Source organism: Onychomys torridus, chromosome 22 (genome assembly GCF_903995425.1).
Source record: "Onychomys torridus chromosome 22, mOncTor1.1, whole genome shotgun sequence".
Classification (NCBI taxonomy): domain Eukaryota; kingdom Metazoa; phylum Chordata; class Mammalia; order Rodentia; family Cricetidae; genus Onychomys; species Onychomys torridus.
Genome location: NC_050464.1, coordinates 6,260,378 through 6,287,421, shown reverse-complemented (window position 1 = coordinate 6,287,421; position 27,044 = coordinate 6,260,378). Strand labels below are relative to the sequence as shown.

The following is a 27,044-nucleotide window of genomic DNA, read 5'->3' as shown; positions in this document are numbered from 1 at the left end:
ATCTATGAGCTCGAGGCCAGCCTGGTCTACAGAGAGAGCTCCAGTGCAGCTGGGGCTACACAGAGAAACCCTGTCTATAAATAAACAAACAAACAAAGGGGGCTGGAGAGATGGCTCAGGGGTTAAGGGCACTAGATGCTCTTATTGAGTATCTGGGTTCAATTCCCGCCTCCCATAACATGGTGTAGAGACATAATAGTTGCTGCCGGGCAGTGGTGGCACATGCCTTTAATTCCAGAACTCCAGAGGCAGAGGCAGAGGCCGGCGGATCTTTGTGAGTTCGAGGCCAGCTTAGTCTACATAGTGAGTTACAGGACAGCCAAAGCTACATAGTGAGAGATCCTATCTCACTATGGGGGTGGGGGGCAGGAGGGGTGTGGGCAACATATCTCTGATTCACATTATGTACATACAGTGCACACAGAGGCCAGAAGAGGGCATCAAATACCCAAGAACTAGAGTTACTGAAGGTTGTTAGCCATGAAAATTTTGGGAACCCAGATCATCTGGGGAGAGCAGGAAATGTTCCTAACCACTGAACCATCTCTCCAGCACTTATAATTCTTTATTTCACTCCCCAGCTCCTTGGTGCTGGAGATGGAACTCAGGGATTTCAGAATGACAATCTCACTACTCCAAGAGACGCCCTCCCTGCCGCCCTACAGCGCTGTGGTCTTTATTCTCTAATTGGGTCTTCAACTATTTACAGAGGTTGCAATTCCACAGTGGTCTGTTTCAGTGTTCCCCTAAGGAGTGACGGCAGGAACTTTGGTATTGCCCGTCCGCGAAAGATTTGGAAAGTGACCAAAACACAATAGGAGAGGGATAAATTATTAAAGATGGAGATTTATGGTTTGGGATAACAGGATTTAAACAAAACTCCCCTGTTTTGAAATGTGGTTTCTTCTCAGCCAGCAGGCTGCCAGGCTCCTGGCGTAATCTTACCTTTGCTACATCTGCTGTTATAATTATTACTTTTTTTTTTTCGAGACAGGGTTTCTCTGTGTAGCTTTGCACCTTTTCCTAGAACTCACTTGGTAGACCAGGCTGGCCTCGAACTCACAGAGATCCGCCTGGCTCTGCCTCCCGAGTGCTGGGATTACAGGTGTGCGCCACCACCGCCCAGCAATTATTACTTTTTTTTAAAGGCTTGTCAAGTGAGTCGTGAGAAGAGAGCAAGTGTGAACAATCAATTGAGAGAACCCCCTACCTTCGGAATAGATCCCCTGTTGCCTTTTAATATTAAAAAAATTAATTTCCCTAGTGCCTGAGCTGGGTGGAGGAGCGTACACAGCGACTTTTGACTTCCATAACATTTGGGTATCTCGAACCCAGGGATCGAACTCATGTCATCAGGCTTGGCAGTAAGATAAATATCAGAAAGCCGTCCCGTCCACCGGGTGCAGCATCTTAATAAACCCTGGAGACCGAGGTGAGCCGTAGCCACATTGACTAAACTGTGTTGCTCGCGCGCGGCTTCTTGGGAGATGTAGTTCTATGAGCCCCTGGCTCTCGACACTAAGGCAGTAAAGAATGTTTTTGGGGTATGTTTGGAAAAGCGGCGAGGCAGTGATAGAATTCCAAGAGTTGTGAGCTGGCAACAAGGTGCAGACCAACTTAAATTCCTTAGAGTGTGTGTGTTGGGGGGGGAGCCGTTCTCGACCAATCAGACGCGAGAGAGTGGGGGCCCGCCCCTAAGGCCCGCCCTCTAGCCTTACTAGCAGGGGCGGGGCGGAGCGCAAGCGATGGTTTTTGGGGTGGGAAACAGATACTAGAGCTATTTTCCTCAGGTTCCAGTGACGGCTTGCCTGCGGCTCGCTGATTGGTCAGTTCTGCAAGGGGACGGGTCCAGAAGTAGCTCCTCCCTCCCGCTGCGCTGCGAGGACCTCCGGGATTCCTAGAGAGGCTGCGGAAGCGCTCTTGGGGGTGGGATTTATGGCTGAAGCTAGCACTTGGTTACTTCCGGCGAGGAACTGTTGGAAAGTGTCGGACGCTGCTCTCTCTTGGCTTGTGAGAACTCCATCTTCCAAGCCTGGGCTGCGGGGAGTTTGATCTTTGGGTCCCCTGGACTTAGGGACTGGAGAAGAGCGAGTAGGGCATTGTGTCCACACTTGAGGTCCTGTCCCTAACCTTGACCCGTCGGTCTCTGTCTCCGGGTCAGGAGCTGTTCCGAGGAATCCAGGTCCAAATTTCTGTCTACACCTGTGCTTTCTCCTAGAACTAATGAAGTCTTCTGTTTACCTGTCAAGCCCTTATGGCTTGAAAGCTAGGACCAGATATGACCGTTTTAATAGGTTTCACTCCTGTTCTGACTTAAGTTTGGCTTATGATAGAGAGAAGAAACGACTCTGTCTGGAGTAATCTAGTCCGGCTATTTATATGAGATGTGTACTTTTTCATTTCTAAAACGTTGGGCCTGATGTCACTTTTTTATGGCCTTTCTTTGCGTTTTTAAAATCTGGACGTAGTTACTATTAGTAATTTTATGGATGAAGTGATGACTGACTTATAGTGAATGACTTTATTGAGTGGTTTTCTTTAGTATAGATGACGTCTTTGCCACCTCTCTTGGCTAATGATAATTCCCGACATACCAGGAAGGTTGTTCACTGCAAAAAGTGCCCTTCAGAGAAGAGCAGAGAACGAATTGGGTCAGTGTAACGGGCAACCTCTAGAGACTGAGTTGGAATGATAATGACAGAATCCAGAGCAGTTGTACACTTAGAGCCTCCAGCTGAGACTTCTTCGCAAGAGCAAGCTGACCTTCTCATAGTGAAAGTGGAAGAAGAGGACTGTTCCTGGATGCAGGGATACAACCGGCCAGTGTTGGAGACTTTTTACCAGCGCTTCAAGCACTTCCAGTACCATGAAGCAGCAGGACCGAGGGACGCTCTTAGCCAGCTCCGGGTGCTCTGCTGTGAGTGGCTGAGGCCGGAGCTGCACACCAAGGAGCAGATCCTGGAGCTGCTGGTGCTGGAGCAGTTCCTCGCCATCCTGCCTGAGGAGTTCCAGGCCTGGGTGAGAGAACATCACCCCGAGAATGGAGAAGAAGCTGTGGCTGTGATAGAGAGTATCCAGAGAGAGCTGGAGGAGCACAGGCAACAGGTGAGTGGGGCAGTGAGGAAGGAGCTGCCAAGCAGGGCTGAGAGTCTTAGGCCTCTGGTGCTTCAGTCAGTCATATTTTGATTTTCTTTTGTTTTTGGACGGTCTCACTGTGTATTCTTGGGTATTCTGGACTTCACTATGTAGACCCGAGGGGACTCGAATTCACAGAGATCCTCCTGCTTCTGCCTCCCAAGTGCTGGGATTAAAGGCATGCGCCACCATACCCAACAAGCAATGAGTTTCAAAGAATATTGTTTCTCTTCTTCCTCCTCCTTCTCCCTTTCTGATTTTTGCAAATTATGCTTGTGTTTCTTAATTGCATTTCTTACCTATTAGAAACAATAGGCATTGTGCCTTTTGTATCGGCATATACTGTTTTTCCAGTTTGTAGTTGCGGAATCTTTTGTGCTTATTTATGAACCAATGTAGCTCTTATGTCCTGGTTTTTAGGGTTCATACTTTAGAAGGTTCTCTTCATTTCAGTTTATGAAAACCTTTCCTTAGTCCTTTTTAAATTATTTTTTAACAGACTGCTTCATCTAGAGAGTGTCTTTGTTATGGTTCCAGCTATCTCATTTCTCCAGCAACTTTTTAAGAAACTATTTTATGTTTTTAGAATTATTTATTTTATGCATCTTAGTGTTCTGCCTGCAGGTGTGTATGTGCCCATGGAGCCTAGAAGATGATGTTACATACCTTGGAGTTAGGTTTACAGATGGTTGTGAGCCACCACATGAGTGCTGGGGATCAAACCCAGGTCCTCTGCAGGAACAGCCAGTGCTTTAAGCCACTGAGCTATCTCTCTAGTTCTTATTTTAATTGTGTGTTTGTGTGTCTGGGTTTGTGCATGTGAGTACAGATGCCCTTGGATGGCATTGTGTTCACTGACTGCCACCTGGCGTGAGGGCTGGGAACTGAGCTGGGACCTCACAGGAGCAGTATGTGCTATTACATCAACCTGTGAACCATCTCTCCAGCACCACCGTCCCTGTACAGCACAATTTAAAGGAACCCTTTTCTTATTAAAATGCCATCTTTTGGCACACACCTTTAATCCCAGCAGTTGGGAAGCAGAGGTAGGCAGATGAATCTCTATGAGTTCAAGGTCATCCTGGTCTACATAAAGAGTTCTAGGCTAGCCAAAATTATAGGGAGAGAGACCCTGCCTCAAAAGTAAAATGCTATCTTTTATCACTTGTTAAACTTCTGCCTGTTTGGGGCATCTCTTTTTGATGTTTGTATTCTATTTTGATGGTCCTATTTTGCTGGTTCCGAGTCTGCTTTGAAATTATTTGAGGTATAAACAGTTTTGGCATTTCCTTCCCTCTGGTTTTTCCTTTCAGTGTCCTTTCTTATGAACTTAGAGCTTGATTTGGTGGGAACCACCTTTCATCTGGCACTTGGGAAGCTGAGACAGGAGGATTCTGAGAAGGAAAGCCTCTGTCTAAAAACAAACAGAACAAAAGCCTATGGGTCTGGCAGAGTTTGAAGTTTCCTTGAGGGTTCTACTTGTTCCTTGGAGTGTCTGTATCTTAGTGTAAGGTGCTGATCTCATCATTCCCACCCTGAGGATGAGGGGTACTCCAGAGTTCCAGAACATCCTCAGACTCTTGGTCAACTTTAGCTCAGCCTGTGACTCAGATAGCAAGGGAGGGGTGGCAGGATTTTAATGCCTTCCACAGTTTCTAGGAGTAAGCTGTGCCTTGGAGCAGGGTAATTATATACATCCTAGGTTGGATTGAGGGCCAAGAACAGGATGGTAGAGGCTGATATCATGCTGGACATGAAGTAGCTTAAGTCTTTTTTTTTTTTTGAGGCAGGGAATAAAGAGACCTTGCTGGTTTATAGAGACCTCCTGGTTCTCTCTGCTGAGTGTTGGAACTACAGGCATGTGGAACATAAGCTTTCTTAAATGTTATTCTGACCAGCAGTGGCTTCCTGAGTCCCATAATGACCTTTCCATTCTCCCATTTCATCTCTTGCCTTTACCCTTACCCTCTTTCTTTGGGATCCTGGGTTGGATCAAATACCCTATTTTGCCTGAGGGAAGGTTTGAGAACACTCTCTGTGTACCTGGGTTTCTTCTCTCCCTTTGCCTTTGGCTGCCTTCTTTTTAAAAACAATTATTTAAAAAAGATTTGTGTGTGTGTATGCACACAGGTATGCTGGTACCCTCAGAAGCTAGAAGAGGACACTGTATTCCCTGGAGCTGGAGTTACAGATGGTTATGAGCCACCATGTAGATGCTGGGAACTGAACTCGGGTCCTCTGGAAGAGTAGCCAGTGCTCTTAACCACTGGACCATCTCTCTAGCCCCTTCTTCACATCTTTTAGGTGTTTACAGAGTGACACCCTTCCCTAGCCTCTCAGGCTAAAGTGGGTCTCACTTGTTCTGTCCTGTAGCTGTATATCTTTCTTGTCTAACATGGAGTTCATAATTGTGTATTTGCATGTGGGTATGTCTCATGGAAGTCATTTCCCAGTAGAAGTAATCTATGTGTGTTAAACTGCTATTTAGTCAGAGCCTGGCTCTTTGTAGACTCCAGTTCAGTATTGAGCAGGGGGCTGGTGACAGTCTAATGGACTCTATTGGGTTCTTTTCCATTCCCGTCTATAATTTTGCTGATTGGTTGTAGTTGTGATTGTTAGATTGTCACATGTCCTGAAGTGCTTCCTCAGAAGATGGTACCATCCGGAGCCATGCAGGAGTCCTTCAGTCACCAGTTTCTGCCTGTGGAGGCCCAGTCTGATCAAGAGCCACAGAATCTTCTGGAGGAAAATGGTGAGGCTCATCCATTCCGTGCATTCAGTGTGACCAGAACATGGGAGCTCTGGTCACATGGGCAAAAGAGGGCCTGGAGTATGGGCAGGCGGACTCCCTTGAGAGAGGAACAGCTTTTTGGATGACTGAGACTATATCACACTTTCACTCAAAATCCATAAACTGAGGGTTTGGTTCAGTTGGCAGAGTGCTTGCCTAGCATGCATGAAGCTCTGGGTTCTGTCCCCAGTACTGCCAGATGTGGAGCATACCTGTGACCACAGCACAGGAAGCAGAGGCAGGAGGACCATCAAGGTCATCCTGGCTACAGAGCAAGTTTGAGGCTGGACTACTTGAGACCCTGTCTCAAAAACAAATAAAGCAAAACTCAGAAAGCTATAATAGGGACAGTCCATACATAGCTCAGTGGTAGAGTGTATCTTTAGTAAGGGCACGGTTTTGGGTTCCATTCCCTGTGGCCAAAATGATAATGAAGACTGTCAGGGTAATCTGTGTTGTGTGGGTCAGTCAAAGAGGTTACTCCAAGAAGAAATTTTAAGGCCTGTGTGGCAGCAGGAAGGTGTAGCCTCTGATGAACCGAATCCCAAACAGGCACACAAAGGCATATTCATTGATTGTTACACAAAGTTTTTTGGGTGAAGTATTTCCTCATACCAAGGTTCCTAACCTAATCTATGTCTCTCTGAAGGAAAGCATCACATGCCCTCATGACTTTAGTCCTTTACTGTGTATCTTTTGCATTACACAATAATCCAAGAGCCTCAGGTGTGCCTGAGATGTCTTGTGACCAAAGTCATGTGAAGACTGCAACACCCTTTCAGAAAAACAATTCTACAAATCACAGAAAACAATCACTGTTTTCCACAAGGATTCTTCAAGGTCAAAGTACTTCTAGAAAACAACTATTCACTCTAATGTTTGCCCTGGATACAATGAAAAGTATTTATTCTAATGTCTACCTCAGATACAGTAACTGCTAAGTTCCTACAACAGAAGACAGTGTCTCTAAGTATAGGGACTATTTTGGAGAGTTTTAGATTTTTTTTTAACATTTATTTTTATTTTATATGTATGAGTGTTTTTGTTTTGCATGTATATGTGCACCATGTGCATGCATTACCTGCAGAGTTCAGAAGAGGCACTGATTCCCCTGGAACTAGAATTACAGGTGATTAAACAGTGGGGGCACACACCTTTATCACAACACTCAGGAGGCAGAGGCAGATGGATCTGAGTTGGAGGCCAGCCTGGTCTACAGAATGAGTTCTGGGACAGCCAGGGCAATAGAGAAAACCATCTTGAAAAAAAACTATCTTTCTCCACAGAGAAACCATCTTGAAAATAAAATTGTAAGTAATTGTGAGCTGCCTGATGTGGGACCTGGGAACCTTACTCTGGTCATCTGTAACAGCAGTATGTGCTTTTAAGCACTGAACCATCTCTCTAGCCCCACGTCTTGTTTGTTTTGAGATATGGTCCCATATAGCCCAGCTAGCCTCAAACTCACTATTAACTGTTGATGGTTTGAATTCTTGATCTTCCTGTTTCTACTCTAAGAGTGCTGAGATTACAGGCGTGCACCACCATGTCTGGTTCTATGATGCTAGGGATGGAACCCAAGGGGCTAATATGTGTCAGGCAAACATTCTACCAGCTGAGTTACATTCCCAGCCTCCCAGTTCCCCTACAAATTACCCCTACTTTTTAAGACACTTTAGTAAAAATCAAACCTCTTTGTATACAGTATATTTTGACATGCAAATATCATAACAGATTAAAGAATACTGTTATATAATACTGTCCTTTTGGAACAATGGGATGGTCCTAGAACTTGTTGGGAAACATCACTTGGGAAAGATCTTTGTGCCAAATGATTCAGTACTGACTGAGAAAGCCTTAGTTCTTTTAATATAGTTAGGTCTGTCACATCAATCCCCACTCCTGGTACTGATTTCTTGTTTTAATTAGCTTTCAGTTGCTGTGATAAAGCATGTCTTAGGGTTTCTGTTGCTGTGATGAAACACCATGACCAAAAAGCAAGTTGGGGTGGGAGGAGACTTTATCAGGCTTACACTTCAGCATTGCTGTTCATCACTGAAGGAAGTCAGGACAGGAACTCAAAACAGGGCAGGATCCTGGAAGCAGGAGCTGATGCAGAGACCATGGAGGGGAGCTGCTTACTGGCTTGCTTCCCATGGCTTGTTCAGCCTGCTCTCTTATAGAACCAGGACCAACAGCCCAGGGATGGCATCTCCCACCATGGGCTGGGCTCTCCTCCATTGCTCACTAAATGAGAAAATGCCTTACAGGTGGATCTCAAGGAGACCTTACCTCAACTGAGGCTCTGATGACTCTAGCTTGTGTCAAGTTGACACACCAAACCACCCAACGCAAAACATCACAGCCAAAAGCAACTTGGTGAAGAAAGAATTTATTTCATCTTACAGCTTGTAGTCTATCACCCAGAGCAGTCAGGCCAGGAACTCAAGGGAGGAACCTGGAAGCAAGAACTGCTGCAGAGGCCATGGAGGAGTGCTGTTTACTGGTTTATTCCTTACAGCTTGTTCAGCTTGCTTTATAGCACCTAGGACCACCAGGCCAAAGGTGGCACTACACACAGTGACCTGGGCTCTCTCGTTTTGATCATCAATCAAGAAAATGCCCTAGAGACTTGCTTATGGAGGCATTTTCTCAACCAAGAGTCTCTCCTCTAGATGACCGCAGCTTTGTCAAGTTGACAGAACACTGTCCAGTGCACTTTACTTTACTTTACTTTAGTTTACTGTGGCCTTGCTGGGAATAGTGAATGAACAGTGCTTAGAAACAAACATTAAGTAACTCTGAAGATGAGGAAACAGATTTCTAGCAGTGTGCATGTGGATATTTGTCAACCTTGTGGTTGAGACCAAGCATAGAAATTATTACATGCAATGAGTATCATTCTAGTTGTAAAACAAAAATTTCTTTTTTGTTCTTTAGGAAGCCTCAATATAAATATTGTAACCCCACCCCTCCTTTGAGGCAGGGTCTCATGGAGCTCTGGCTGTCCTAGAATTCACTATGTAAACCATGCTGGCCTTGAACTCACAGAGGTCTTCTTGACTGCCTGTCTTTTGAGTGCTGTTATTAAAGTGTGTGCACTACCACTCCTGGCTTTAATCCTATTCTTAAAATAATTTTAAGGGCTGGAGAGATGGCTCAGAGGTTAAGAGCACTGCTTGCTCTTCCAGAGGTCCTGAGTTCAATTCCCAGCAACCACATGGTGGCTCACAACCATCTGTAGTGAGATCTGGCGTCCTCTTCTGGTCATACATGCTGTATACATAATAAATAAATAAATCTTTAAAAAAATAATAATTTTAAGTTGGTCAATAAGAAAAACTCAAAAACTAAATTGTGTTCATTAGACCTTGTTAATAGACCAGTCCATACTGCTGGGCACAGTGGCACATGCCTGTGGTACCAGCTACTTGGGAAGCTGAGGCAGGAGGACTTGATTAGTGTAGGAGTTTGAGTGAGGCAGAATCTGCCCTGTACTGAGATCTGAAGGTGACTTGTTAGCACATTAAAAACCTGGGAAACTCTGAGCTTTGGGAAATACCAATTTGCCCTAAGCATAGTTGAATGTATCTATTACTGAGGTATGGCCCAGCAGGGATTTGCTTGACCAAAGCAGAGAGACTGAGAAATTTTGTTTTTAGACAGGGTCTCACTAAGTGTCCCTGCCTTGCCTTGAACTCATAGAAGTCCACTGGCCTCTGCCTCCTGTGCCCACATGCCCAGCTAGTCTGGTGTTTGGGGAGAAGAGGGAGTAATGTGGAGGGAGGACAGTGCCTCAGGGCTCCGTGGGCAATGGAGGAGCATGATGGCACTGAGAGCCTTACCAGATAGTCTCATTTACACCTTTGTCTCCACTCTCAGCCCTTCCTGTTCTCCAGGTTCCTTCCATTGCCCCGAAGGACAGCCAGGAGCTGACAGCCTCACTCCTCTCAACCGGGTCCCAGGTGAGCAAGCGCTCTTCTGTCCTCCATGAGAACCCATGCACCTTCTCGGCCTCCATCCCCATCTGTCCTAGTTTTATTTCTGGTTACTGTGACAGAATGTCCTGATAAACACAGCCTATGGAAGAAAGGATTTGTTTTAGCTCACTTTCTAGGTCACAGTGCACCGTGGTGAGCAGGTTAGAGTGGCAGGAACCTGAGATAGCTGGTCACATATCCACAATCCAGAGCAGAGAAAAAGAAATGCATGCCCACTCAGCTAGCCCTCTCAACCCTTACACAATCCAGGAGTCAAACCTGGAGAGTGGTACCACCCACAGTATGCTGGATCTTCCCACAGCTATTCTTTTATTAAGAAAAGAGTCTTCAGAGGCCTGTCCATAGGCCATCTTGTTCTAGACATCCCTTCATCGAGGCTCACTTCCCCAGTGATTCTAGGTTGTGACACCATCTTTACCAGGCACTTAACCAGCTTCCAGGCCCATCCATGGTGGCTGCCTTCCATTCATTCCCTCTATCTTTTTCCTTTCTGCTTAATACTTCCCATCTGGATGCACAGTCTCTCCCCTGGCTACTGACTAGTACCCCCAGGTTTTGCCCTTCCTGCAGATTTGCACACAGGGAGTGGGAATTTAGCAGAGATCTCCCATTTCAGAAGTTGGTGAAAATTGAAGATGTGGCTGATGTGGCTGTGTCCTTCATCCTGGAGGAATGGGGACATATGGACCAGTCCCAGAAGTCTCTTAGTAGGGATGGCAGAAAGGAGAGTTGTGAGAGTATCACTCCTGTGGGTAAGAACTGTCAACCTGCATGCGGAGGACTCACCAGTTTTGCTACCTTGTGAAGAGTCTGTGTATCATGTCCTTTCACATGCATGCTTTAACTGCTATGCTTTATTTTATAATCTTTCAAGGTTTTTTATTTTATTTTATATGTGTGAGTGTTTTGCCTTCATGTGTGTGCATCATATGTGTGCCTGGTACCTACAGAGGCCAGAAGAAGGTGTTGAATTCTCTGGAATTGGAGTTGGTTATGAGCCACAGAGTGCTGAGAATCACACCTGGATCCTCTGCCAGAGCAGCCAATGCTCTTAACTGCTGAGCATCACTCCAGTCTCCTTTACTTTATAATCTATGAAAGTAAATCAACCTTTTCTGCTTATTGTTTCTAACTTAACAAGGGTGTGATTGAAGGACTATTAGTACAAGGGAGGTAGTTTTTTAATTTTTTACTAATTGTTATTAACTTGTTTAGTATTATGCATATGTATGATATGTTTGTGTGCCATAGTATGGAGGTCAGAGGACAACTTTTTTTCTTCTGAGAGAGAATCTCACTCTGTAGTCCTGGTTGGCCTGGACTTGCTATGTAGACCAGGCTAGCCTCAAACTCACAGAGATCCGTCTGCTTCTGCCTCCCAAAAGCTGTAATCAAAGGTGTGCGCTATCACGCTTGCAAAGGACAACGACGTGGAATCAGTTCTGTTTATCCAGCCTTATGTTGGTTACAGGGATCAAACAGGCTGCCAGACCTGCAAGGCAAGTGGTTTTACTGATGAGCCACGTTACCAGCCCCCTGTGTATGTTTTAGATTACTTTATGTCTGTGTGCTCACCATGTGCATGCCGGGTGCCGGAGGAGACCAGAAGAGGGTGTCAGATCTCCTCTAGTAGTGCGCCACTCGACGTGGGGCCAGGAGCCAAACTCCAGTCCTTTGCAAGAGCAGTAATGCTCTCAATCTTTGCAAGAGCAGTAATGCTCTCAATCTTTGCGAGAGCAGTAATGCTCTCAATCTTTGCAAGAGCAGTAATGCTCTCAATCTTTGCAAGAGCAGTAATGCTCTCAATCTTTGCAAGAGCAGTAATGCTCTCAATCATCAAGCCACTTCTCCTGTCCAGCCCAAGGTGGGTAATTCTTAGTAGAATAGTCCTTACTCATGAAAACTCCTGTGTTCAGTACTTTTCTCGATTCTGTAACAAAATCCCAGATGAGCAGCACCCTAAGGGCGGAAGTGGCGATTTGGGTTCACAGTTTGAGGGTACGGCCCACCTGGTGAGGAAGGTCTGGTAGCAGATGTCTGAGGCAGCTGGTTACATTGCATCCACAGTGAGGAAGCAAAAGGGTTGAGTTCTGTGTTCTGCTTTCTGTACAGGCCAAAGCCCCTGGGATGATGCCACTCCCATTCAAGGCCGCTCTTCCCTCTGCTAATCCTTCTGGAAGTACCCTCACACTTCCAGGTACTTCTTTCTTAGGTGATGCCAAATCCAGTCCATTGACGATGAAAATTAACCGTGAGAACATATGAGATGTCACTGAATATTTCTTTATAGAGTGGTGATTACTGTGTCCCCCCCCCGCCCCCCAGAGCTGAGGACCGAACTCAGGGCCTTGTGCTTGCTAGGCAAGCGCTCTACCACTGAGCTAAATCCCCAACCCCATTACTGTATCTCAGTGGCATTAATTCTTTGTTGCCTCTTCACTCATTTTCCATTCCCATTCTCATAGCATCAATCCACCCCCTTTTTTGTTTGTTTGTTTCTTTGGTTTCTCTGTGGAGCTCTGGTTGTCCTGGAACTCATTCTGAAGACCAGGCTGGCCTTGAACTCACAGAGATCTGCCTGCCTCTGCCTCCTGAGTGCTGGGACTAAAGGTGTGCACCGCCACCACCCTGATCAATCTGCCCTCTTTTTACATTTACTTATTTGTTGGTGGTTGATCTGGTCGTTCTTCAGTGACAGGGTCTTAAAGGGAAGGACCAGACCAGGGGCTGAGGAAAGTTTGAGATCAGGAAGTCCTGCACAGGCTGACGGCTCATGCAGGTTTATTAAGAGGCACACTGTCTTATGTACAGCTTGCCGGAAGAGAAATGGGACAAGGTCAGCAAAAGCTATCACACGATGGGACAGAGTCAGCAGGAAGCCAACCCAGCAATGTTGCACAAAGGGGACAGAGGACATCTCAATTGCATTATAGACCTGCTGCTCAACAGCCTTGGGACTGATAACCACAGCCCTGATTTTTTTTTTTTTTTTTCAGTGCTGAGGACCGAACCCAGGGCCTTGCGCTTGCTAGGCAAGCCCTCTACCACTGAGCTAAATCCCCAACCCCCCTGATTTTATACAAGGAATTAATCCTTCTCTATACGTCAGGGCCCTGGGGAATGTCCTCAGGGAATGTCCTCAGGGAATGTCCTCAGAGAATGTCCCGAACTGGCCTAGCCCTTAACGAGGAACCAGGTGTGTGTGTGTCACAGTATACATATAAAAGACAGAAGACAGTTTGTAGGAGTCAGTTCTCTCCTTCCACCATCTGGGTTCCAGGAATCCTCATGTCCTCAGGCACGGGGGTAGGGGCAAGTACGTTTGTCCCGCTGAGCCATCTCACCAACCCCTGTATTTTGTTTGGCCCGATTTATTTGTGCATGTCTTCTGTTCATCAGTCTGTTGGGATCTTAGAGTTAGTCTTTTAATTAATTTATTTTTTTTTATTTTATGTGCATTGGTGTTTTGCCATGTATGCCTGTCAGTGTGAGGGTGTCAGATCTTGGAGTTACAGACAGTTGTGAGCTGCCATATGGGTACTGGGAATTGAACCCAGGTCCTCTGAAAGAGCTCCAGCCCCCCATAGAGGTAGTCTTTTATCTCAATAAATCACTTATATGTTAAATACATTGTATTCTGGACTGGGAAGATGGCTTGGTGGCTAAGAGTTCTTGCAGTCTTCTAATGGACCTGAGCTGGGCCCCGCTCCCAGCAACTCCAGTTTCAGGGGATCTAGTGTAGTCTTCTGGACTCCAAAGCCACCAGCATGCACATGTCCTACACAGACACACATAAGTTAAAAAATTAGTGTCATGTTTAATTAAAACATTTTCTTCATTCTCTTAAATTAATACAGATCACTTGTGTAATTTAAGTTTATTAGTGCTGCTTATGTATTTCAGTTAATACAAAGAGAGGTACTTACCAGTTATCAGGTGTGTGTGTGTGTGTGTGTGTGTGTGTGTGTGTGTGTGTGTGTAAGGATTCTGTACATGTGCAGCTCGGGGGTCTTGTCTGGCGCCTTGTTACGTCATCAGTGGGTGACTGCATCCCAGCCTAAAAGCTGGACATGCAACCCCACACTCTCTCTCTCTCTCTCTCTCTCTCTCTCTCTCTCTCTCTCTCTGCGCCCCTCTATCTGTGTTTCCCCTCCGCCGGCTCTGGCTCTCTCTCTGTCTCTCTCCTTCTCCTAATAAAGCTCTAAAAGGTATCACTAGGTTCTGTCATGACTGTGACCTTTCCACACGGTAACCAGCAACAGCCACCAGCGCCGTATATCCTTTCAGTATGTGTGTGCATTGGGTACCCATTCAGGTTTCATGTAGGATTATGAGTTCAAATCCAGCCACACTTGTTTACTATGTCATTTATTTTTATTTTATGTGCATTGGTGTTTTTTTGCCTGCATGTATGTCTGTGTGAGGGTGTCAAATCTTGGAGTTATAGACAGTTGTTAGCTGTCATGTGGGTGCTGGGAATTGAACCTGGGTCCTCTGGAAGAGCAGTCAGTGTTCTTAACTGCTGAGCCATCTCTCCAATACCATACTATGTCAGTCTTGAGTTTTGATTTTTCTGTCTCTCTCTCTCACCATTTTTTTTTTTTTTTTTTTTTTTTTTGTGGTACTGCAGGTTGAACCCCCGACCTCTTGCATTATACTAATCTGCATGTGCTAATGTACACTGAGTTACATCCCCAGCCTTCTCCCCACCTTTTTCTTTTCTTTCTTTCTTTCTTTCTTTCTTTCTTTCTTTCTTTCTTTCTTTCTTTTTTTAAAGATTTATTTATTATGTATACAGTGTTCTGCCTGCATGTATGCCTGCAGGCCAGAGAGGGCACCAAATCTCATTATGAATGGTTGTGAGCCATCATGTGGTTGCTGGGAATTGAGCTCAGGAACTAATTGAACTCAGGACCTGTGGAAGAGCAGTTAGTGCTCTTAACCACTGAGCCATCTCATCTCTCTAGCCCCCACCTTTTTTTCTTTTGAGACATGGACTCTGTGTATCCCTGGCTAGCCTAAAAATTGATATGTAGACTAGGCTAGCCCCAAACTCTCATAGATCCACCTGCCTCTGCCTCCCGAGTGCTGGGATTAAAGGCTGCACCTACCATCGACCGGCCTCTTTTTACTTTCTATGTTGAGAAAGGATCTTAGGAAGTTAGTTGTCCAGGCAAGTCTTGAATTCACTGTTCAGGCTGACCTGGACTTTTGATCCTTCTGTTTTAGCCTCTCAAGTAGCAGGAATTACAGGTTTGTGCCTGTTAGAATTCCTAGCCACTCCCCCATGACCGCTGGCATGATGCTTAGTCATCCCAGGGCCTTACATTCTACTTAAGCCCATATGCGCATGTGTGGGGAGATTGGGGGGGGGTCTATAAAAGCAGGTTCCACACATGCCTCCTCCTCTTCCTGCACGATCTTTCCACAGGCCTAAGCACCCTTCTGTGTCCTCCCCTTAATAAACTCTTACAGCGGGTTTTGTTGTTGTTATGGCTTCTCTTGCACTGTAAACAGCCGCCGCTTAATAAATAACAGTGCACCACTTAATAAATAACAGTGCCCCACACCAGGCCTGGCTGCCTCACTGTCATTCCGCACCTTCACCGCTTCACTCTATCCGCCACATTGAGACCATGTCCAGGGGTCTCTGCCCCTTAGCTTCTCTCCTTTAGAGGCCACATTTTATCATTTTCATACTTGCAGATTTCTGATCGTAGAAGGCCAGAAGTTAAAACAAATACTTATCACATTTGAAGTAAAGTACATAAAGGGAGACTATGCTGTAGTTCCATTGGTAGAGTGCGTAGAGTGCTCAGAGGCCTGGGAGCCACCCCAGCATTGCATAAACAAGACAGATGCCTCACACCTGCCGTCCTAACCCTCTCCTCCCTCCTTTCTCTCTCTTTCTGTCACCAGGGTCTCATGTAGATCAGGCTGGCCTAGAACTCTGTGTAGCCAAGGATGACCTTGAACTTCTCATCCTCCTGCCCTGCCACAACTGGAGGCAGAACCCAGGGCTTTCTGTAGCTCTACAAGCACTCTACCAACTGAGCTTCATGGCCACCCACCTGCATTGATATTCATCCTATCCCTGTATTGTCATTTTCCAACGTCGTGCATTCCCAACTTATGTTTGTCTCCCTCCTTTATCCTGGCTCCCTCTGAACTTTCTTGCAGTGTGTGTACTAGCTGACTGCCTGTTTCCTTCTCCTGTTTCAGATTATGAGTCGAGGGAAGGCAACCCAGAGCTTGTGGTACAGCAGGTTTCTGACGGCGCTGACTCACACTGGGTGGCTGCGGGAAGCACAGGAAGGAGTTGTGCTCAGAGTCAAGAGTTGGAACTTAGCGACCTGAAGGACATGGCGCAGAGGTGGCCGGTGAATCCCACCGTGGCAAAGTCAAGGCAGAAAAGAGCTCTGAACTCAGGCCCAGACGTCAGCCGTAAGCAGAAATCGAACGGTGAGCGAGGTCACAGGTGCGCTGACTGCGGGAAGTTTTTCCTCCAAGCCTCAAACTTCATTCAGCATCGGAGAATCCACACAGGAGAGAAACCATTCAAGTGTGGGGAATGTGGGAAGAGCTACAATCAGCGGGTGCACCTCACTCAGCACCAGAGAGTCCACACTGGCGAGAAGCCCTACAAGTGTCAGGTGTGTGGGAAAGCGTTCCGAGTGAGCTCCCACCTGGTGCAGCACCACAGCGTCCACAGTGGGGAGAGGCCCTACGGTTGTAATGAGTGTGGGAAGAGCTTCGGCCGTCACTCTCACCTGATCGAGCACCTGAAACGCCACTTCAGAGAGAAATCCCAAAGCTGTACGTCCGGGGAGCATGTGTTCGGGAGTGGCTAGAAGCAAATGTTGATTTATTCACTTAGTAGGAAAGAACAGATGGGCTGGGTAGGGTGGCTTACACCTTTAATTCTAGCACTCAGGAAGCAGGGGCAGGAGGATGGATGTGAATTCAAAACTCGTCTGGTCTACTTAGTTCTATGATTTATTCGCTTAGTAGGAAAGAACAGATGGGCTGGGCAGGGTGGCTTACACCTTTAATTCTAGCACTTAGAAAGCAGGGGCAGGAGGATGGATGTGAATTCAAAACTAGTCTGGTCTACTTAGTTCTAGGCTAGCCAGAGCTACATAGTGAAACTTTGTCTCAAACAATAACTAACAAACAAAAACAAAGTAACTCCCCGCACACCGCAGCCCCTGAAAAAACAGATAAATTGTGGTAATGGCCAAAGATTATAGCTTATTTTATTCTTAATTTAAGTTTAAGAATTTTTTAAATATGTATTTATTTTTCTATTCTCTTTTGAGATAGCATCTCATGGAGCCCAGGCTGGCCTTGGACTCTATGTAGCCAGATATGACGCTGAATTTCTGATTCTCCTGCTTCCACCTCCTGAACACGAGGATTGCTGTGTAGCCCAGGCTGGTCTCCAGTTTGCAACCCTCTTGTCTCATCCTCCCAACTGCTGGACTATGGGAGTGAGTCAATACTTCTAGCTCCTCACATCCCATCTCTCAGTTCATTCTATATAACCCAGGCTGGCCTGGAACTTATATAGTATGGCTAGCCTCAAACCCAATATCCTCCTGCTTCAGCCCCACAGCTGTTGGAATTACAGACAGGGGCCACTATCCCTGGCCCAGTAAGTCTCTCCCTCTCTCTTTCTTTTTATTTTATGTGCATTGGTGTTTTGTCTGCATGCACGTCTGTGTGAGGGTGTCAGATCGTGGAGTTACAGACAGGTGTGAGCTGCCATGTGGTGATGCGGACTGAACCGGGTCCTCTGGGAGAGCAGCCCGTGCTCTCAGCTGCTGAGCCGTCTCCCCAGCGCTGTTTTGTTGTATTTGTCTCATTCCCTTCATTGGCTCATACCAATGGTATTCTCATTGCTGTTGGCATTAGGTAGATACATATGTTCCCTCTTACGCCACATTTCTTTTTGACAGTTTATTCTTTTTCTGTAAAAGAACTGATGAACTTTGTGTTTGCTTTTTACTTTTTTAGGCAATGACAGAAGAAGTAAGAACACTAAACTGAACGTTCAGAAAATTCCAGAATTTTCAGAAGCAGACATAGAACTATCAGAAGAAATCCAAAGTAATGCTTCTCAGGTTCAAGGGTGTAGTGAAGGCTATGAACAAGACAGGGCAGGTAAACAGCAGGGCATTGTCATGAAGGAAGTCCTAGGACAACCTTCTTCAAAGAGGGTGAATTGCAGCGAATTCAGCTATGTCCACAAAAAGTCTTCAGGAGAGAGGCCACATAAATGTAATGAATGTGGGAAATGCTTCATTCAGAGTGCACACCTCATTCAGCATCGACGAATCCATACTGGGGAGAAACCATTTAGGTGTGAGGAATGTGGGAAAAGCTATAATCAACGTGTCCACCTTACTCAACATCATCGAGTTCACACAGGTGAAAAACCCTACACTTGTCATTTATGCGGGAAAGCCTTCCGAGTGAGGTCCCATCTCGTTCAGCACCAGAGTGTGCATAGCAGGGAGAGGCCCTTCAAATGTAATGAGTGTGGGAAGGGATTTGGGAGACGTTCACATCTCGCTGGTCACCTCCGACTCCATTCTAGAGAGAAGTCCCACCAGTGCCACGAGTGTGGAGAAATCTTCTTCCAGTATGTCAGCCTCCTTGAACACCAAGTGCTCCACGTGGGCCAGAAAAGTGAGAAGAACAGCATCTGTGAAGAAGCCTGTAGCTGGAACTTGACAGTAATAGAGGATAAGAAGCTGGAGTTACAAGAGCAGCCTTACCAGTGTGATACCTGCGGGAAAGCCTTTAGTTACAGTTCTGACCTTATTCAGCATTATAGAACTCACACTGCAGAGAAACCCCAGAAATGTGATGCATGCAGAGACAGTGCCGGCCAGTGTCCTCACATAAAACAACATCAGAAAATCTGCCCCAGTGGGAAATCCCATCAGTGCAATGAATGTGGAAGGGGCTTCAGTCTGAAGTCTCATCTCAGTCAACACCAGAGAATTCACACTGGCGAGAAGCCCTTCCAATGCAAAGAATGTGGAATGAGTTTCAGTTGGAGCTGTAGCCTCTTTAAACATCTGCGAAGTCATGAGAGGACGGATTCCTAAACACCTGACGCATAAAGAAAGGTTTCTGTTGGGAGACAGCCTTCTATGGCTGTCATCAATGTAATGACAACAAGTATTTTTCCATCCTAACCATCAAACCTACAGTCGAGGGGAAACCCTGTAAGTAGAACTTAGCCTTCAGGGACCCTGTAGCATCCATGATGTGTTCTGGTTAGCATCTTCATGCTTGGAAATCTAGATGAAAAGAGAACCTCTGGCTAGGTATGGTGGTACTTGCCTGTAAGCCTTGGGAGGCAGAAGCAGGCAAATATATGGTTTACATAGCAAATACCAGGCCAGCCAGAGCTACATAGTGAGACCCCTGAGTGACAGAGACAGTCAGAGGCAAAGAGACAGACACACCTCTGGGTACTGTGGATGAAGAGAAGTCTTGACATTGTTTATTGAAACTCAGAAAATAACAGAGAACCTCATGAGTGCCGTAGAAATCCGTTTACTTGTAGTTCCCACCTCAACAGCATAGCTATTCAGAGAATCATGCAGTGAAAGGAACTCTGTGGCATGATACCCATCTTGGTACCTCAGTAAAGAACCTTTTCTAGAAATGACTATCCCAACCACTCTGGTCATTGTTCCCACCCTGAGAATTAAACCTTTTGAAAAGAAGTTGACTTGAAGTTTCTCTCTCTGGCAAAATTGGGGTTCAGAGGATGGATGGGATGTTTTCTTGCTGCTGTCTCCAGTTTACAGCTTCTCCATGAAGCACAGCCTATTTTCATTTTCATTCTACTGGCAACAAGGTCAGCTAGCATTAAAGTACTGGAGGGTCAGTGAGTTGACTCAGTGGGTAAAAGGGCTGGCCACCCAGTCTTGCCATTGATAACTTGAGTTCAGTCGGTAGGAGCCACATAGTGGAAGGAGAGAACTGACTTCTGTAAGCTGTCCTCTGATCTCCATACATGCGCTATGGTACTTGCATATACAAACACACATAATTTTTTAAGAGTTTGACTTAGATGTGGTGGCATACCTCCGGAGTTTGGGGGCAGCCTGGTCTATATAGCAAGTGTCAGGCCAGCCAGAGCCAAACAATGAGATCTTGTCTCAAAAAAACAAAGTGGAAAGCCAGGTGGTGGTGGCGCACACCTTTAAACCCAGTACTTGAGAGGCAGAGGCAGGCAGATCTCTGTAAGTTTGAGGCCAGCCTGGTCTGTAGAGTGAATTCTAAAACAGCCAGGGATACACAGAAAAACCCTGTCTCAAAAAGCCAAAGGGGAGTGGTGGTGGTGGGGGGGACAGAAAAAACTTTTTTTAATTGAAAAAAGTTTAATTTGTAAATGTATGAGAAATGAGTAATGCTGGTCAATCCCATAAGTTACAGGAGGGGGCTTTGGAAAGACAAAAGAAAAGACAGGCTGATTTATGGACTGGCTTGTAGTGTATATAGATCAGGTGAACAGCTAGATCGATCGAATGAATGGGACCAAGTTTTATTAAAGGATTTGGCCCTTGTGTACCTATTCACAGCTAGATGGTGTAGTGAGTCAAGCTGACTTCAACTCATTATGTAGTGGAAGATGACTTTAAATTGATTCCCCTGCCTCCACCTCCCAGTGCTGGGGTCACAGGTGTGTACCACCATGCTGGGTTGTATGTAATTTTAGGGATCAAACCCAGGGTTTCATGCATTTTAGACTACCAATTGAGGCATATCCTCAGCCCTACTCACTTTGGCCAGCGGCCAGACCATTTTAACTACTAAGCGTTCTGCTGACTTTCCACAGACTGCAGTTGCCTCACCCAGGACTTCTCCCCTTTATGCCTCCAGCCAGTGGCTGATATGATCTATAAAAGTCTGATTCATTTGCCCCACGGGGGAAAACTGCTGCTGCCTGAGCTCCAGAGCCCTGCTGGGGGATGAGGCCAAAGTTAAATTCTATCAGAACTACACTCCTGCTTGATGCTCTTTACTGAATCCAGGCACACACATACCAGGGCATATGTGTGGAGGTCAGAGGACAACACTTTGTCTGAGATGGGGTCTCTTGTTATCCACTGCTGTGTATACCAGGCTGGCTCTGAAGATCCCCCACCATTCTGTTCCTGCTTCCCATCTCCTAATAGGGGTATGCCAGGACTTCAGCTCCTTGGCTGTTGCATCTGGCTTTTTAAAGGTGTGTTCTGGGCATCTAAACTCAACATGTCGAGCTTGTGCAGCAAACACTTTACTCATCGGGCCGTATCCCCAGACTTGCCCCATTCTCTTTTACTCCTTTCCTCAAAGAAGTGGTTTTGTTTGTTTGTTGTTTTTGGCTCTGTGTGTGTGTGTGTGTGTGTGTGTGTGTGTGTGTGTGTGTGTGTGTGTGTGTGTGTGGTTTTTTGGGTTTTTGTCTGTTTGTTTTGTTTTGAGGAGCATGTCCTTAGTCACATGGCTCTGATCCCTGTCTCTGGTGCTACTTGGTCTAAGACAGTTGGTACCATTCATTGGTGGGCTTGGGAAGTAACTTGGTCACTCACTATGAGGCAAGGAGGACTCTTGATTGATGATGGCTGGAGTATTTATTGAAAATCTTTGGTAAAATGGTCCCTGTTCAGTTGCTGACATTGACCTGTGAAGTGGGGTGTGCTATGGGCTGGGGTGGGGTGATAACTTGAGATATAATTTGCAGCTATACTTACAGCCTGTAGATTAGAGGCTAGAGGCTACTTCCTTCAAGAAAGAGTGCAACAGGACAGCATCATATGGACCCCCAACCCAAAGTGGCCTATGACTGGCTATTTATTAAGGTAGGTGTACTCTATAATAAAGGGAAACACTAAGTTCCATTTTCCTGACCCCTGAAAATACAAGCATATGGGAATCAGGTAAATGGAATTCCAGCCTGGGTCTGTTTCTGATTCAATGGGTTGCATGAGCCTGAATAAATGACACCCCTTTTCTTGTGTGCCCCATATTCTAGTTTTGATCTCTGGCTTAACATTTGTTTGTTTGTTTGTTTGTTTGTTTGTTTGTTCGTATTTCAAGACAGAGTTTCTCTGTGTAGCTCTGGCAGTCCTGGAACTCACTTTGTAGACCAGGCTGAACTCAAACTCAGAGATCTACCTGCCTCTGCCTCCTGAGTGCTGAGATTAAAGGTGTGTGCTACCACCACTGGGCTTGGCTTAAATTTTTAAAGATTTATTTAAATTGTGTGTGTGTGAAAGGCTGACTCTGAGTGGGACAAGAGAAGAGAGAGAAAGAGCCATGATGGTGTGGATTTTATAAAGGATATACATCTCGTGGCCACAGTGGAAATGTGTCACATTTGGTGGTTGGTGGTGGTATGGCTGCTGGTGCTGAGTTGCTGAAGGTGGGCTGGGGGAGCAGCTGTTTCTGGAATGTGGATGGTTCTCAGTTTACCAAAATTCCTCCTTCTTACTTATTATAAAAGGTGAGGAAGCCGGTGGTGGTGGTGCACGCCTTTAATCCCAGCACTTGATAGGCAGAGGTAATAGGTGGATCTCTGTGAGTTCAAGGGCAGCCTGGACTACAGAGTGAGTTCCAGGAAAGGTGCAAAGCTACACAGAGAAACCCTGTCTCAAAAAACCAAAAAAAAAAAAAAAAAAAAGTGAGGAAAAAGGAAGGGATGATGGTGAGGCAGGAATGGGGTGCTGTGCTGCTTAGACACTTCCTGATGTCTGGGAGCATAGACATCTTTGGGAACCCAAGAAAGCTGGGGTACTGGCCAAGTCCAGGAAAAGCAGGCTGTTTCACTCAGTGTCTAGGCTCTGCAGGACCACCTGGGGCTAGGGAAGTACAAGCTGTATCTGTGAGGCTGGGCCTCCTGAGGCTGTCCTGGATGACAGTTTTTGAATCGGTCCTGGATGCAGATTTTGAGCTAGCAGGTTGTTGGAACAGATATATATTAAAGACAAAGTAAAGTTAAGGGATTTAGGGGAATCTTTTTCTTAGGTGTGCATTTGAAACTTTAGGCCCATGGTTCCGGTAGTTGGGGGGAAGGGAATCCCAAGACCAGCATAGGGGTGGAGGAGATCCATCCACAGGAATAAGCAGAACAGGCAGGTGGGGGAAGCAGGCTGTTGGTTGACTGTACTTATCTGGAGTCTATTTGACCTGTGAGAGGTGGATTTAAGTTGATTCCCCAAAGCTTACAATAATTTTTTAAGTTTACAGAAAGATGACTTTTAGGTATATTAGCATTACCACTGTTTGTAATCTGCTGAAATTCACATTGTATAAAAGGCTGTAGACTTACACCTTTTAATCACAGTAGAAGCTTGGGGACACAAATGATTTGGGTTAAAAACATGAACCTCGGGCTGGAGAGATGGCTCAGAGATTAAGAGCACTGGCTGCTCTTCCAGAGTTCCTGAGTTCAATTCCCAGCAACCACATGGTGGCTCACAACCATCTGTAATGAGATCTGGCGCCCTCTTCTGGCATATAGGAATACATGCAGTTAGAAGACTAGACATAATAAATAAATAAATCTTAAAAAAAAAAACAAAAACATGAACACTCTTTCCTCTATCCAGAAGACTGGGAATATATAGATTAGACAGATGTTTTTAGCAAAATGAGAAGCACTTTTGAGTCCATATTTAAAGACAACAAAGGAAATTTAAAATCTTGAGCGTGTGACTTGATAGTAGTGAGAGCTTACTGGAGCCAGATCAATAGCTTATCGGAACTCCATTGATTAATGTTAAGACTCAGCATAACAATAGCACAGAGAGGGAAGAAAGCTGAAACATTTCTTCATTTTATATATCTTAAATCCCTTTTTATATCTTTACAAATCACACGAACACACCTTAAGACACTTCCTTGGACCTTTATAACTTGCATTTATATACCTTAAAACGTTTTTAGACCCTTACGACTTATTTAAGCTTTCATATCCTCAGACCTTATATAAACTTTACACTTTTTCTGTCCATTCATTTTCCCTGAGACACAGGTGGCAAGAGTGTGGCATTTGAAGGTGCTGAATTCTATAGAGGGCAAAAAAATCCTAGGAAGTAGATGTGAACAACTGAACGCCCCGAGTCTCCATACGACATTGAATCCAGGCTTCTTTCTGCCCTTGTTACATTTCCAGTCCCACCTAGGTTTATGGAAGTTAAAAGGATGCCCTAGATAGTCACTTCAGCAAAGTGTAATGACATTCCCACATCTGAAAATATGGCTCCATCCACCCATCTTATCTAGCCAATGCGGGCAGTTAACCTAATCAAGTGAATTAATCTATGCAGTAAAGAGAACTGCAGGTTATTAACGCAGTGCTTTGGAAGTAGACATACATGGGCTTAGCTCAACTCTATTAAAGTGTCACTTTTGAGATTTTATATAACTTGCCTGTGCAATAAAGCATAGTGAAAGATAAATAAAAAGGGCACCAGCCACATAGTAAGAGCTCAAAAAGTTCATGGGGCCAGTAAGATGGATGCCTGCTGCCAAGTCTGATGACCTCAGTTTCATCCCAGGACTCCATATGGTGGAAGAAGAGATTTGATTCTCACAAGTATGCTCTAACTTTCACGTGTGGGTGGGTCTTGGTTTACCAACAACTGGAAAACGAACTCAGGTTGTTTTTTGTTTTTTGTTTTTGTTTTTGCAAGACTATATTAAGTGCTTTTAACCACCAAGCCATCGCTCCAACACCTTGTTCTTTGATTTAAGATAAATTAAAAAGATGTTTTTTCACTTTTTCTATCCTTGTCCTGTACCATGCTACAGCTTCATCAGAGAGAGTAGCTCTGAAATGTAGATGGATTTTTCTTTGGGCCACCAACTCACAAATAGTGACACAGAAAGCTTGGCCTTAGCTTAGGCTTGTCCCACTAGTTCTTATAACTTAAATTAACTCGTTTATATTAATCTACATTCTGCCACATGGCATTACTTCACTCCATACTGCCCATCCTGCTTCCTCTGCGTCTGACCATTCTGCCTTTTCCTTCCCAAAGTCCTCTCTGCCTGGAAGTCCTACCAGTACCTCCTGCCTAGCTATTGGCTGTTCAGCTTTTTTGTTTGTGTCTTTGTTTTTTGAGACAGCGTTTCTCAGTGTGTAGCCCTGGCTGTCCTGGAACTTGCAGACCAGGCTGGCCTTGAACTCAGAGATCTTCCTGCCTCTGCCTCTGCCTCCTGAGTGCTGAGATTAAAGGTGGCCATTCAGCTTTTTATTACTCCAATCACTGCAATACATCTTCACACGGTGTACAAATATCCCACAACAATGGAACATTAAGGAGGAAAGAGAACCTAGAGAAGTTCCAGAGGAGGGAAAGAACAACTTCCACTACCACTACCACTACCACTACTACACACACACACACACACACACACACACACACACACACACACACACACGTGCACGCGCGTGAATCTGCCAAGTCCCTTATGAGATACACCTTGAAAGTAGAATGATGCAGGAGTGGAAAATAAGGAAACTATACTTGCTTGATGGATAGTGAGCTAAATGGATATGGAAAATATATCAGATAGTAAACTAGGGGACATCAAGGAAGAACCCCAAACTGAAGAACATGTGTGTTCTGGAATAGATGTCAAAGGCAGTTTATCTCTTTACAAGCTGTTTGATTTTTCTTAACTCTCAGAGAAGCAGAATGATAAGTTAGATTATATAGCAACGTAATAGACTACTGTAGGCTTGCTCACGATTATTCCAAGTATTCTGGTATCACTGAGCATGACAGGGTACCTTGCTTAGCACAAACTCATCACTAGGTCTAGATCAATAAGCCCTTGGGTCAACAGTATCATCTTGCTTATGAAATAAACTAGAGTTAAATATGTTGTGCTAAGAACCTGCCTTAGCTTGGGGGAGCTGGCTTTGTCCTGTGCCTAAGGAGGGCAGCCCCAGCAGCCAGGTCTGATCAGCTCAACTATCACCCAGGCCCACATCCAGGACCTTGGGTTGGCCCACCCTAACATCTACCCCATCTATGACCTACTGGAGCATGTGAAGAGACTGGTCCTGCGGAACTATATACCCCCAGGATCTCAATGACTCGGGGTGGCCGAGGAATATTCGAGAGGAGTTTCGGAGAGGGTCCAGTGATGATGGTGTACCAGGAACCAGAAGCCTTGAACCAGACCAGTGACTCACTGCAGTGAACATTTGCAAGTAACACTGATAGACAAAAGGGGCTCCTGTGTGACACACTGTGGCTCCCAGGGCCACTAAGATGAATGAAGAGATGTTGGAGAGCCAGGAAAGACAGAGGAGCAAAACGCTTTTTTTTTTTTAAATTTTCTTTTACAGCACGTAAGGTGAAGGGCAGTATGGAGGAACTGGGAAATGAACATAATTGGGGTGCGTGATGTGAAATTCCCAAAGATACAATAAAGAAAGTATGTTTAAAATAAAGAACCTGCCTTAGTTACTTTGCTGTCCAGGGCTAGAAAGATGGCTCAGTGGTTAAGAGTGCGTTGTGGGCTTACAAAAGGATCTGAGTTCAGTTCCTCACACCCATCTGAGGTAGCTCACAACTGTAGTAAATCCAGCTTCAGGAGATCTTGTCACCTTCTTCTGGCTTCCCTGGGCACCTGTGCTCACATACACACACCTCCCCCTCCCGGACACAGGCATATAAATTAAAATATCTCTATTGTTATTTATTTATCTACTTATTTTTACACAGGCTCTCACTATGTAGCTGTGGCTGGTCTGGAACTCTCTAGGTAGACCTCTGGAGTGCAGGGATTAAAGGCATGCACCACCATGCCTGGCCCATCTTTTATATTGAATCTCAAGAGACATTTCGCAGCCAGTCAGTGACTACACACGCCTTTAATCCCAGCACTTGAGAGGCAGAGGTAGGCAGATCTCTGAGTTTGGGACCAGCCTGGCGTACAGAGGTTCCAGGGCAGCGAGGGTTACACAGAGAAACCCAGTCTTGAAAAACCCAAAATAAAAAAAAAAATTTAAAAAATTAAAATAAAATAAACAGCTCTTTCCTCACACAATCTGGTCATCGACTCAGGTGTGTGTTCACCTCTCTCATGCTGAGCCA

The 27,044-nt window shown here is 45.4% G+C and overlaps 1 protein-coding gene across 3 annotated transcripts; it reads left to right on the top strand.

Moving 5' to 3' along the window:
- The first annotated feature begins 1,943 nt into the window (after positions 1–1,943).
- Positions 1,944–19,670, top strand: Zkscan5 (zinc finger with KRAB and SCAN domains 5). 3 transcript variants are annotated; one of them, XM_036171749.1, is made up of 7 exons: positions 1,944–3,105; positions 5,755–5,887; positions 9,809–9,891; positions 10,544–10,679; positions 16,150–16,743; positions 17,251–17,417; positions 17,944–18,040. In XM_036171749.1, the coding sequence occupies exons 1-7, from the start codon at positions 2,689–2,691 to the stop codon at positions 17,974–17,976; spliced, it is 1,563 nt and encodes a 520-aa protein (XP_036027642.1). In that variant the 5' UTR covers positions 1,944–2,688; the 3' UTR covers positions 17,977–18,040. The 3 variants fall into 3 exon arrangements, with proteins under 3 accessions (XP_036027642.1, XP_036027641.1, XP_036027640.1); XM_036171748.1 differs by lacking the exon at positions 17,251–17,417 and having other exon boundaries at positions 1,945–3,105; positions 10,547–10,679; positions 17,944–19,670; XM_036171747.1 differs by lacking the exon at positions 17,251–17,417 and having other exon boundaries at positions 1,945–3,105; positions 17,944–19,670.
- The last annotated feature ends 7,374 nt before the right edge of the window (positions 19,671–27,044 follow it).